This window comes from Glycine max, chromosome 15 (assembly GCF_000004515.6).
Source record: "Glycine max cultivar Williams 82 chromosome 15, Glycine_max_v4.0, whole genome shotgun sequence".
NCBI lineage: Eukaryota > Viridiplantae > Streptophyta > Magnoliopsida > Fabales > Fabaceae > Glycine > Glycine max.
This window is the reverse complement of record NC_038251.2, coordinates 15,778,965-15,792,779: the sequence shown is the minus strand read 5'-3', so window position 1 is coordinate 15,792,779 and position 13,815 is coordinate 15,778,965. Positions and strand designations below refer to the sequence as shown.

General features: G+C 32.7%; 2 protein-coding genes across 10 annotated transcripts; one reads left to right on the top strand and one right to left on the bottom strand.

Annotated features, from left to right (window-relative positions):
- Positions 1-3,619: 3,619 nt before the first annotated feature.
- LOC100789241 (mitogen-activated protein kinase kinase 2) lies at positions 3,620-9,329 on the top strand. Of its 4 annotated transcripts, none has more exons than XM_003546422.5 (9): positions 3,620-3,797; positions 3,893-3,983; positions 4,990-5,124; positions 6,826-7,050; positions 7,140-7,322; positions 7,405-7,631; positions 8,043-8,088; positions 8,178-8,303; positions 9,068-9,329. In XM_003546422.5, exons 1-8 carry the CDS (start codon positions 3,715-3,717, stop codon positions 8,265-8,267), a joined length of 1,080 nt encoding a protein of 359 aa, XP_003546470.1. In that variant the 5' UTR covers positions 3,620-3,714; the 3' UTR covers positions 8,268-8,303; positions 9,068-9,329. The 4 variants fall into 4 exon arrangements, 2 of the variants coding, with proteins under 2 accessions (XP_003546470.1, XP_006597830.1); XM_006597767.4 differs by having other exon boundaries at positions 3,621-3,797; positions 8,981-9,329; XR_005888617.1 differs by lacking the exon at positions 8,043-8,088.
- LOC100812974 (protein phosphatase 2C 50) lies at positions 8,756-13,562 on the bottom strand. 6 transcript variants are annotated; one of them, XM_041009644.1, is made up of 7 exons: positions 13,417-13,562; positions 13,020-13,185; positions 12,673-12,780; positions 11,627-12,557; positions 11,193-11,525; positions 10,809-10,914; positions 9,298-10,162 (listed from the first exon to the last, which is right to left on the bottom strand). In XM_041009644.1, the coding sequence occupies exons 4-7, from the start codon at positions 12,431-12,433 to the stop codon at positions 9,825-9,827; spliced, it is 1,584 nt and encodes a 527-aa protein (XP_040865578.1). In that variant the 5' UTR covers positions 12,434-12,557; positions 12,673-12,780; positions 13,020-13,185; positions 13,417-13,562; the 3' UTR covers positions 9,298-9,824. The 6 variants fall into 6 exon arrangements, with proteins under 6 accessions (XP_006597835.1, XP_040865578.1, XP_006597836.1 ...); XM_006597773.4 differs by lacking the exon at positions 13,417-13,562 and having other exon boundaries at positions 13,020-13,390; XM_006597770.4 differs by lacking the exon at positions 13,417-13,562 and having other exon boundaries at positions 12,712-12,780; positions 13,020-13,390.
- Positions 13,563-13,815: the final 253 nt, after the last annotated feature.

The window sequence follows — 13,815 nt, the reverse complement described above, 5'->3', positions numbered from 1 at the left end:
CTGATTTGCTGAGTTGGGTTGGAACGGATAATCAGGAGTGACATCGCGTGGAGACCAGATTTAGTGCGGTTAAATTTATACGCATTCACATAGTCGCAGTATTTGTAACCATTGGATGAAGATCGCAAATGTGTGTTTTACTCATGATTCATTGAAATAAGATATGAACTGTCTGATTTTCATGACACGATTGATTTTGAATTGCTGAATACATGAATGTGTGAAAAATTAAAATGCATAAAAATCCAGATCTGATGGTGTGGTGGGGTTGCATCAGTCATTAGAATGAGTTTTTTTTTTTATCCGTAGAAATAAAAAATGAAAGCATATCGTAATGATATATATAAGTGCTAGGACAATGATAAGGTTTAGTAGTGATATAAATTCTGGGGACACATTTTGGACACGGTTGCAAATTTTACCTATCTTTTGGCATTTATTTGTCCTTCTAACATTGTGACAATTTGATTTATGTCAATTGATTGCTGCCCAACACCAAGGTCGGTCATCCTTGCAGCATCAAAGGAAATAGACCAAGAAAATGATTAAAATACTCATTATCTCGATCAGAAAAGACCATAAAGAAAGTCAGTCTTTGGACTATTAATTTAGAGTAATGTATGGTTCCTTTTTCTAATTTTTTTTCCAACCACGAGCTTCTTTGTACTGTACCTTGAAAGGCTCTTTATTGACTATATTTTATTTGTATTTGGCAAGATATTCTTTTTCAAATGATATAATTTTTTAAACTTATGCTTAAAATTTAATAGTTTTTTATCTACTTTTTTTTTCATTTTATTTCTAGTAATTGATTATTTCAAATACAAAATCAACTAATACATACAACTTCATGTTTCTTTTGTAAATTTAATATAAAATTTATTCTTTTAAGTAGCTAAAACAAAATGGATTAAATTTAATTATTTTTCACTTACCACATGTCTACATCCAAACATAATAATCAAGTGTAATAAAAATTCAATAAACTATAATTAACTATCGAAATAAATTATTTTCTAAAGTGATAACAGTTAATTATGAGTATATTTTAGGGTTAAATCATATATGAATTTGTAATTTTTTTCTCATGATTTTTTTTGAGCAAATAATTATTAAATTAATATCATTTAAGTTTTTGTGTAAAAAATATTAAAAGTGATGAACTTAGGATGATTAGTGAGTTAAATAAAGTCCAAAAAGCAAGATAATTCCCAAAGACAGAAATAATTAAGGAAAACGAGCTAATTAAGGAAATCATGACTAATCAAGAAAAATATACTAATTAAGGAAAACATGACTAATTAAGGAAACTAAAGACGGACTTAGTGTAAGAAGTCCACTAATCTACACCTATAAAAGAAGAAGAGAGAAGAAGGAAAATATATACAAAAATTCCAAGAGAATATAATTTCTTATAAAAGGCAAAAGTTAGAAGAAGGAGAAATAAACATTGAGAGTCATTCCTTTCCTTCATTCTCTTTCTTATCTTTTCTCCGTTTGCTAAATATTTTCCTTTTGCAATTATAAAACTTTCATGACAATTAGACTTGACATTCAACTACTCTTGATGTAATTTGTCTTCTTATCTATTTAATAATATTACATTTACATTATCCTTTATTGTGCTTAATATTATTGTTTGTGGCTTGATCACCCATTTGCATGGTAAATTTTAGAGATAGTGTTGAGAAACATTATGTTCTAATAGACCTAGAAAAATGTATCTAAATAAAGTCATTACTAGGGATAAGTTTATATTTGTTTTGCCTGCTACACATCTTTATTCTTAATGCAATTTACTATTTTAGCTTTGCAAATGAACTTGGGAGAAAAAATAGATAAATTAGACTCTTTCATGCGGGGGACCAAAGTTAGAGTATATTAGTAGATGCAAGTGTAAATTAGAATAATTGTAAATAAAAAAAAATAATTAACATTACATCAAAGAGTAGCACTGGTAGGTTAAGTTCCTACCATTCTTATCTTCTGAATTTGCTTCTATAATATTATTGAGTTCTCTAATTTTTCTGTCTTTAATTAATAATTTAAATTCTTGTTTAATTTCTTCTCTTGTTTGATTTAATTTTCCACCAATTGAAATTAGTGTTTTCTCATAATCTTTTCAAATCAATTTTTTTCACTATTTTTTCTTAATCAAATATTCATTCACATAAATACAAACAAAGTCCCTGTGAATTTGATACTCGAATTTCCATTCCAACTTTACTATTTGTCCATCTATCAACACAAAGTTAATATGATTACACAATTGATTTTTTAACTTTGTGTTCCCTTATGTTTCCAACAGTTGTCCTATTGCGTTGCAATCAAGTTTGAAAAGAGAAAACAGCAATGGTTTCCGCACAAGATTATCGGCTGAATAACAAGTCAGATTGAAGAATAAATGTGAACAAGTCTTTTATTTCTCTTCCTTGATTTTCAACAATGAAAATCCAAACTAATAGAGTGGTTTGTATTTTTCGGATGGATTATTCATAATCATCTATTGACCTAAGTTTTTTTGTCATCGGACTCGAGTTTAAAATATAGTCAGCCAAGCCCACCCTTAAAATATAAGCAATATTAATTCAACGTTGAAAAACCTGAAATGAATATAGTATAATAACAGTTGTTTTAATTATTGAATAAAATTTACAGGATCTGTGTTTGTGTTCACAAGAGAGGAGGGGACTATAGAAGAAGAAGATTACATACTCTTCTTGTCGTCGGTGGGCTAACTTAGCTTGGATATAGAAATTAGACAACCTAACTTAAAGCAACATTGGCAGTGTATTAAATAATGGAGTAGGTAGGTATTGTATATCTATGAGAAAAATGGCAAATTAATAAATAAATAAATAAATAAAAGAGAAAAAATGAAAAAAAAAGATCATAAAAATGTTCTATCTCAGACTATTTTATAATGAGTTAGTTATTGTTACAAGAGATATGCTAGTAATATATTAACTAAAAATTATTAAAAAAATACAAAATTTAATAAGTCTTACCTCCTATTTAATGATTTTTACTAATAATTTTATAATAATGAATAATGTTTAATTAATGATAAAGAGAATCTTAAAAAAAGTATGTATCACTCCTCTTATCACACAGACAAGACAAAAGATTTTATTTATATAAAGTGAGAGGAACATTTTAAAGGGTCTGAATCTTATAATCGTTGAGTATAAAACATTCATCGAAAAAATTTATTTATGTCTTGTTGGAAATGTATCCAACAAGAGTAATTTTTTTAATATGAGAGTAATTATTTATAATTATATAATTCATATTAGTTTCTTGTGAAGATAACTCTCAATAGATACGTGCCCATAGTTTTCAAATAATTATTAAATGAAAACTTACTATTTGCTATTGCACGTGAGAACACAAGTAGCCGACCGGAGAAAAAAAAGACAGAAGAGAGAGCATGCGACGCGGGTAAATAAAATGTCTGAAAAGTCAAGACAAGTCTTCGTCTTCAAACTTCAAACCTTATTGCTTTAGTCCTTATTGCAAGTCAAAGTCTTGTACCACAATCCTTCAAAATAATAAACATTTCACTTTCAACTTAAAATACTTGCACATAATATATAATACAACCACACTTAGTTGCACACATATTTTCATTATATTAATACAAAATCTTACTATAAATAAAGAAAATTTTCTCTTCGAGCTGGGGAACCCCACTAAGAGCACATAATCATAATCATGAAGAAAGCAGGGAGCATAAGCTCTGGTCTCAAACTCACAGTTCCTGCTGCATCTGATCGTGATTCATTTACAAAGTTCCGGTGAGCCTCTCTAGATCTTTTGTTTGTGTCAATGAATGTGTTTGTTTTGTGTATGGTTTTTGTTTTGGATAATTGGAATTGTGGGTATTTGGCAGGTCTGAGCCTGAAAGTGGAACGTTTAAGGCTGGTGACTTGCTTGTCAATAATGAAGGAGTTCGAATTGTCTCTGAGAATGAAGTGGAAGCTGTAACATGTTTCTCTTAACTTTTTTATATTTTGCACTTTTTTAGTTGCTTGTTTTAAAGTGTGTGTATTCAATTGGGTTGGTGAATTGTTTCTCCTTTTGGATTTGATCTTTAGTGATTGCTAATGAATTTAATTTCTGGTTTTATTTCTCTTACATTCGTTTTCTCTATAAATAAATGGAGGATAAGCTGATGAAGGAAAACATCGTGTTCAGGAGATATCATCCACTTCATGAACTACTAAATAAAATGAGCTTGTAATTCCCTTTCCATTCGATTTAAGATGCTAAGATCCAATTGCAAGATATGTGACTTAAGCCCACTTTGGAAATATGAAATTCAATTGTGGGATTTATAAGACTGGACTCCACAATTGTAGTTATCAATTTTTGTGGTGTATTTCTCCCAAGGTTCTTGGTAGAAAACAAAATTGTTTTGGTGTTGTCTAGACTCGAAAGAGAAGTGTATGCTTCACATTGGAAAAATTCTTATGCCTTGAAAAGTTCTTTTTTTTTTTTTTTGTCACCTGATTCATTGGGGGAGAGACTAATTCCACTCATGCTATGTGTGGTCCAAGAAAATTTTATACACGATGAGAATCGAACAAGTTTTCTCACACTAAATAGATCGTTGTCCCTCATGTGAATACAACAAGACCTTATACCATTGCACCAACCTCGTGGATTTGAAAATTTGTATTTATAAAACCCTTTTGTATAACTTTTTTTTACAACTAAGAGATACAAAGAGAAGAAAGAAAAGCACGGTGAAGAATAATGTAACTCACTTTTATTCTATGTTATGATCTCAATCTCCATAGATTTGTAGCTACAATCATTTGTAGCATCCAATCATTGTGGTTTCTGGTACAAGGGGTTTGAATCTTGGTCTTCCTGTTTAGTAATATTTTGTTTGGTCACTATACTTTTGAAAACAGATTACATGAGGGTTGAATTCTGATAATTTTGTATTTGAGTTTAAATGTTTAATATTTGTGCTATTTTCAGCCACCCCCGATCAGGCCACAAGATAACCAGTTAAGTTTGGCAGACATTGATACAATCAAAGTGATTGGAAAAGGAAATGGAGGGGTAGTGCAATTGGTGCAACACAAATGGACTAATCAGTTTTTTGCATTGAAGGTATACTTGCTGGCTGCATACATACCTTTCTTTGAGTTTGCATTTTCCGTTTCTTTCCTAATTTCCTTTTTTTGTTAACTTTTTTGTACTACCTAAATCATAATTTCAAAGGTAAAATCATTCCTATTGTCCATTAAATCCATTTCATTGATGAAACGGTATTTTTCAATCTAATTTAGATTTTGTGATTTTTTTTAAAAAAAATCTCCATGTAATCATTGTAAGTCACAAGAACATAAATTGTAATTCAGTAAATCTTAATTGTGATCACGTAGTTGTGGACAATGAGAGTATGTTGAAGTCCCACATTATGATGGGTAACCCAGAGCAAAAGAAGACATGTTGAAGTCCCACATTGACTAAAGATATAAGTGGAGAACAATTCTCACCTTATAAACTAGTTTTGGTTTTGTAGGGTTGAGTTAGACTCCAAATCTAAGTTTTAAAATTTTCCACATAATTTGGTTTTTTTAATTTAAAAATATCTCTATGCAATCAGTGTAAATCATGGAAACATAAAGTTCCAGAAAGTATTGATCTCAATTAGAGTTTAACCAATTGATTACTTGATTTCATGAAGAGTAAAATCATTTCATTCCACTAGTTAGTTTTGCTGCAGTTTGTTTCTTTTCCATTATGTCTGAACACCATCTTCTTTTTCATTCAACATTTTACCTTCTAATTTCACAGAACATAAATCATTGAGATGTGGATCTCTTCTTAGGAACTGTTATATTTTAATCAGTTCAATGGGACAAATTTAGGTTATGGTCAGAAGACCCCAAACACAGAAGACATCCGCAACTGTCATAATTATATGGTTTAAACTTTAAATGCATTTTTCATCCCTATTTTATTTTATTTTTTTATGTTGAGGAGGGCTAAGCCCCAAGAAAAAGAAGGCTAGACAGGAACAGATCTAGGAGATGAGAGCCCCATAGCATCCCTCAATAGGAGGAGCTGACATGGAGCAAGTGGAGGGGATCCAAAATAACATGCAGACCCATGGGCTTAGATGAGCAGCATTTGCCATCCAATCAACATTTTCATCCCTATAGTTCATCTCAATTTTGGTTTAAATGTTTAATGTTTGGTCCATATAGTTTTGTTTCGTTTGTTTAGGTTTTTGCTCTATAGTTTCATTCTCTTTAAGTTTGAGCTCCTATAGTTACATGCTTGTTTGTTTTTGGTCCAAATAACTTACTAGACATTGGTTTAGATGGTTGTCTCTTGAAGGGAACATGTGATGCCATACTGTTGGTAGGAGGGTCCCTAACCTAAACTAAATAAAAGTATATGGATCAAAAACCAAACTTTAAGAATATGAGAGCTAAAACCATAATTGAGATAAACTATAGGAATAAAAATGTATTTAAATCTAATTTCTTTTTTGTCATTCATTATATTTACATTTACTTTGAATTGGAATTACAGCAATTATGGGGTAATAAATCCAGTATATTGGTTCTTCGTCCTGCTTTTAGCGTTTCCAAATTTTAATATTTTGTATGTGGTTGTTTGCTTTAACAATATGAATTTTATTAGCTTGAAATTCCTGCATCTGTATCATTATCTTAATCTAGGTTCTTGTAACAGACTAGTTTTGTCCTATCCGATTTCTTTGATGGCAACATAAATCCAATCATGTACTCCAATCCACTTTTTTCTTTTGTATCTTATGCTGTGTTCTTCATGACTTAGGAAATCCAAATGCCTATTGAGGAGCCTATCCGCAGGCAGATAGCACAAGAGCTAAAAATCAATCAATCAGCACAATGTCCCTATGTTGTTGTTTGCTACAATTCATTCTATCATAACGGTGTCATATCAATCATTTTAGAGTACATGGACGGAGGGTCCTTGGAAGATCTTCTGAGCAAAGTTAAAACAATTCCAGAGTCGTATCTTTCTGCCATCTGCAAGCAGGTGAGGAATAATATTTTACTTCATCCTTGCACCTTTAATTCTTTTCGCTGCATGCCTAACTAGACTCTTGTTTTAATACTAAAATGTAGGTGCTCAAGGGTTTAATGTATCTTCACTATGCAAAACATATTATCCATAGGGACTTAAAACCTTCTAATCTGCTGATAAATCATAGAGGGGAGGTAAAGATTACTGACTTTGGTGTAAGTGTAATCATGGAAAATACATCTGGTCAAGCAAATACATTCATTGGCACATACAGCTATATGTCGGTGAGTAACAAATGCGAGTATATTTATCATTTTGCTCTAACGAACTTTGGAATATAATTTATCCATCATGCTAATTTTGCAGCCAGAAAGAATCATTGGTAACCAGCATGGCTACAACTACAAAAGTGATATATGGAGCTTGGGACTGATTTTGCTCAAGTGTGCTACGGGGCAGTTTCCATATACACCACCGGATCGTGAAGGGTGGGAAAATATTTTCCAGCTTATTGAAGTCATTGTGGAAAAACCTTCTCCCAGTGCTCCATCAGATGATTTTTCTCCAGAATTTTGCTCATTTATCTCAGCATGGTAAATATTAAGTATGCTTCAGTAACTAAATCATATAACTCAAGAATCTTGGCCCATCAAAAGAAAATGAAAACTCACATGCACACACGTGCACACAGAGTCTCATCCTGAAATTAATTGGGATACTTGATGAGCCAACAATTCAAAAGCAGAATGAGTATGTAGCCAAAACATGTAGTCTATCTAATTGTGTGTGGGGCCTTATATTCATATTTTTGTTATATAGTCTACCTAAATTCTGTGATCTGAAGCCTTATATTTTAAGATATATTATTTTATGGAACGAACCTCCATCTGTGTTTAAACCAAATCTAAAAGGTTGGCACCTTCAATCACTTATTCTGTCATGAATTTTATGTCTCTGCATTTTTATGAGACTTCTGATCCTCATTCAATCTTCTCTGTCTATAGTTTACAGAAAAATCCAGGGGATAGACCGTCAGCTCGGGACCTTATAGTATGCATAAATCCTAACTATATGAGTATGCCATGTAAAATAGATCAAGTAGTCATTCTTACGGTGTATATCTATGATTTGATTTACAGAATCATCCTTTTATCAACATGCATGAGGACTTGAACGTGGATCTTTCAGCTTATTTCTTCAACTCAGGATGTACACTTGCAACCATATAGAACACAGTATGTTCCGATCCTGGACTTTATTCAAAGGTAACAGTTTATTCAAATTTGCACTGCATGTAACTTCACTAGGCATTCTTGAATGTAAATTACTATCTAAACAGTCAGAATGTGTTGATCTGTCACGATTATTGCTTCTATATTGAGGGAGTGATCTGTTAGTGTGAATTGTAAGCACCAAGGCTTTAAATTGTGGCCACAGTTGCAATTTTATCATGATCCTTAATACTGCAGAGATTTACAAACAAATGTGATTGAAATTGTGGTTGCAAGGCAATTTGGAGACTCCAAAAACTTTGACATTGCAGCCTAAATCACGACCACGAACCATTTTTTTTAAAGAAAAAAGATAGCAATACACTCTTTTAAACATGCACTCTATTGTTAGCAAAAATTTATTGAAAATCACAAATTTTGTAAGTCCACTTATTATCTAATGATTTTCTAGCCTGATTTTGGAGTTTTCAATAAATTTTAATCAATTATAGAGTGTTTGTTCAAAAGAGTGGGTCACAATGTGTTGCTAGTACTCCTCTTTTTTAAAACCTTGGTAATCACTACAAAGGTTGGTGCTTTGGTGCTTAGAATTTTATATGACTGATTTCCAATTTCTATTGAAATGAGCCTTTGTGTTGAGAGCTTTTATTGTGCTACTAATCAGATTGGAAATTGGAATACTCTTCTAAAGCCAATATCATAATTTACAGATATTACCTAAACTACAAGTAAATGTGGGATGTGCTCGTTTGCAACTTTCCAAGTTTCCATACTAATATTCTGGACTATTTGCACAGTGAAAGATATGGCATTCTATGTCAACTGGGCAAATGGCAAGTACTGCTGTCACTTCATATGTAACTGCAATTTGTACTCCTTGAAGAGGATTCCTAGTTGCCTATGACCAGAATTTGTAGAATGGAGCCAAGGAAACCAGCTTCTAAAATTTATGCCTGCTCATTTGACAATGACTAATAATGCAATTCAATAGTTGTTGTTTTGATTACTTGAGTGGACAACTTGAAACTTTTACACCAATAAAAAATATTTTAACTTTCTGATGGGAGCAGCTCTACAGTGACATCTCAATCTCATCTTAAGCTGAGGCATCCCTCTGCAGAACAAATTTTAGCATACATTACATAGCCCTGTTTCAAAACTAAGGGCTAATAGAATAAATAAATTATGTTATGGACTGAAAAATACTTGTAAAATGATGAATAAACCATCAATTTCATCCTTAAAGTATTACACTCTCTCCTAAATAATCCATAAAGTAAAAATAATACAAGTAATCCTTCAAGTATCATCAATCATTCTAAATAGTCTCTCAAATATTGGAAAATTCTTCAAATTAGTCCCTGAATGTTAGTATAGTAGTATCAGTTTAGGGACTAAACTGATGAATATTCAATACTTTAGAGACTACTTACATAATTTCATTAGTTTAAGGACTACTTAGGAGAGAGCGCAATAGTCGAGGGACCAAATTAATGGTTTATTCTAAAATAATAGAATATATGTAACAATTATTCTAGATTATGCGTATCTATATTATTCTTTTTTCTTGATTTTTCTCTGAGGCTTCAAGTCTACAACAATGACAGAGATGTTATCTTTGGTTCCTCTTTGGAGGGCAAGTCTAGAAAGATACTCTGCGGCATACTGAGCTGCAGGATCAACTCCTTCTTGACCTTGTTCTGATGATGAGTTGTTGCCATTCTTCTTATGCCAAAGAAGGATTCGCTTTCGTGCAATGTCACAGGCTTCTTCGTTTGTCATGACATCCCATAAACCATCACTGGCCAGAATGAGGCATTCGTCGTTTTTGTCTAATTGGAGACACTTCACTTCTGGCTCTGGAATTACCCACGGTTTCAAGTACCTGTCACCTTTTAATCAACAACAAGAAACAAAGTTAAACTTAAGTATATATGACTTGAATCTTATACATAAAATGGATGATAAGTATTAAGAAAAGGCACTCAGAATCCATAAAACGTGGTGGGGACGGATTACCTCCCATTAATGTAAAAAAAGAAAAAAGTTACGTAATCTTATAATTTATTAATTAATATAATTAAGTATGTTAATGTTATTTTTAAGTCAAATTAGATTAAGTAAAAGCTTGGCTTGAGCTATCCCTTTCCAGTTCTTTAAATCGTCAAGCAATATTTTGAAGTATTATTATTTATCAGAGCGCTTTTGGATCCAAAAATCACGGCTCATTGAACCAATAATGAACAGAAAATAGTGTTCTCATCCCCTCTGTCAATTTAACAGCAGGGAAGAAAGAAAAAAAAGCTAAGCAAATTGATTTGTGATCAAAAGATAATATTATACCAACATTGGTATTGTATACATCAAGATACAACGTTATACCAAGAGAAAAAATTTACCTTGTCATTGCATTCTATGTAGATTTGTGTAGAAACTTTTTGTCGTGGAAATGCAAAATCAAATAAGCCAGAATTGAGCATATATAAATTTTTGTACCTGTATAAATTGGTGCTCAAAAACAACACAATAAAGACATACCTATGGACCTTGACACTGCCAAAACACCTAGAACTCGGTACCCATTCCATTGTATGATCCTTCCCCCTGCAGCTTCTATCCTTTCCCATTCATCGTCTCTATTTGGCTGCAAAAGATGAAATAAAGTTAAAAATCTACTCCATCAGATAGCTTGAACTTCTAACTAATAGTCCAATAAACAAATTGAAACGAGGACAAAACTTAGTTATAGTTCTTTAGGTTCTTTGGTATTGTTATCCAATCAAAATTGGAATTTCACCTTGATATTCAATGTTGACTTTAAATGTGAATTGAGTTACCAAGTTGAAACTCCAAGATCAATACTAAAAACACTTAAGAAACTTTATGTAAGTAATATTATAGTCCTTGAATCAAATGCCTTACTTTGTGATCATCAGACAATGGCAATGCTTCTCTTCCGCGACACAAGACAGCTCTTGAATCTCCACAGTTTGCAACTATTATGTGTGTTTGAGTCAAAATGGCAACTACAGCAGTGGAGCCAACAGTCTCAGAAGCAAGAGGTTCAACACTAACACCATTACCTTCACCAACTCCTCCAACCTCATCATCCACTTTGTGAAAGCAATTGGAGAATGCTTTTTTCCATTGCTCCTCCCAGTTGTCCATCTCTTTCTTTCCATCCAAACTTGACTTTGCAGCTTCTATCTCATCAAGCAACACTGAATGAAGATGTTCCCGACAGTAATTGGCAACCTATGAGAACATCACACCCTCTATGTGAAATAGAATGGAACAAAGAGTAACTTCAATGATAAAATAATAGTATAATTTAAAGGAAGTATTTTAAGGCATACCTGAATGCCGCCATGTCCATCATAGACACCAAAAAAGTGGGCTGGTGAGTATTTTGTGTTTTCACTCACATGATCATCCACTAACATCCTTGAAGTGACTTGAAAAAGGTGAGGCTTAACAGCAATAGCATCTTCCATCTCCTTTCTCCTTCCACAAACTGATGAGCAACCCCAAAGTGGGGTAGTACTAGTAGTATTACCACTCAATTCCAAGCATGTTGGCTTCTCAGGCATCTCACAACGCACATCAAATGTTTTCTTATTAGACTCATCTGATCCACTTCCATCATCACTTTCATGTTCCCTAGCATGTGGCAGCTTGGTCGAACCAGACTTTCCATCAATTATGTTATCATCAACCTTGATGGTAATAGGTGAATTTCTTTCACAATTAGTCCTCAAAACAGAAGATTCCTCCCTACAAGGACTACTTTTGCCACCAGCAGCAGATTGAGAGATATGCCGATCACACTGAGAATCCTTAGCTAACAATGATTCATTCTCTTTTATTGCCTGATTTAGACTTTCAGAATATAAACCATTATTGTCTCCTTGACTAACCATTTCTGAGACAAGGCCAGCTCCAACGGGATTCTCCTTTGCCTCTGAAGACACTTCAATTTGGGTTTGTGGCCCAATATCTGTGTGCTTTTCACTTTCAATTGCAGGATTTAATATCAAAGATGATGATGTATTTGCCCTGAGTTTGAGACCAGTTATCTCCATGTGGGTTGTCACTGCTTGCTCCTTTTGTATTAAATTCCCAAGTGTGAATGGCACTGCAACCGTCGAAGTTATTTCCTCCATAGGTTTTTTTTAGTTTGCTTTGTAGCAAAAAAGAGCCTTATCCTCTAGAATCCTATAAATGCTAACCCCATCAACCCTCTTCTCTATGACAAGTTCAATTGGCATATAAACACCGAGAAGACACCTACGGCAAGAAACCAAAAGATCTTAGAACAATCTCCTCTACAGTGTAACAATACTAGTTTTAGACATAAAAAATTCAAAATCAAAGGTTATATTGAAACAGTGAAGCTAGATACTAGAATTAGAATAGCCCTCTAGACCCTTTCTTAATCCACCAGTTTTGGACTCTGTTTTGTTCTAAAATCTTTAATTTCTCTACCCTCTCACCAATCTTCGATTAATTCCTGAGGCAGAAGACAATAGATGATTCAAGAAAAACCCCAAATCCAAATAATTGTCAAAGTCAGTGCCTTGTCTCTCTCTAGCAAACAAGGAGACAAGGGAATGGGGTCATAAAAATAAATAAATAAATAAATAAACAAGAAAACAAGGACAAGAACAAATAGTACAGAATGAGAAGAGAAGTTCCTTGGATCTGAGGGAAACAACATCCACCATTGAAAATTAATTCCCCTGGGTTTACCTCTTATGTTCTTTTCATGTGTCAACTACAACATGGCCACCCATCCTCATGTCAACTTCCACCCACTTTATGCCATTGCTATCTATATAAATTTTGCCTTCATTTCTTTCTTGAGTGCATTCAGATTAACTTCTTGAAACCGTAAAAGCAATGAGTTGTTGCTTACCTTCACAAAATGAAAAAAAAAAAAAAGGAATAAAAAGGAGGATCCAAAACATCAGTAAGTAGATGCCAATGCCAATGCCATTATTGACTTTTTGTATCAAACTTTAAACAATGAAACATTTGTATTTTCTTCACAGATTTCTTTGCTTAAAAAAAGTAAAAATAAAAAGGACTCTCAAGTCTCATCCTATGAAAACAAACTACAATACGTAATAGATTCATGATTGATTACCTTTATATCTTTAAGAAAAAAGCAAAAAAAAAAAAAAAAAAAGACTTCCTTAAACAAAATCTTTTGTTCACCAACCAAAGAGGATGGGAAAAGAAAAGAAAATTGTTGGAGGCTTCACACTTGTTCCCTTGCTTAATGATGCAAGAGTTTGACACGTAGCACTTTCGTTTGGTTTATTAGTTGGTCGGTTTGGTTAGGTTACATCAATACATCATTCCCTAACAAATATCTAAAAGAGAACACTTTCTTTAATATTACCGATATCCACACAAGATTTTTGGACATGAAAAGTCTTTCTTTCTGATCTCTCATCCATTCGTATCTTTTTTACAAACGTGCTTTGATTTTACAACAACATTCTTACTATAATCGAGATCAAGTTTGAACCATAGCCAACAT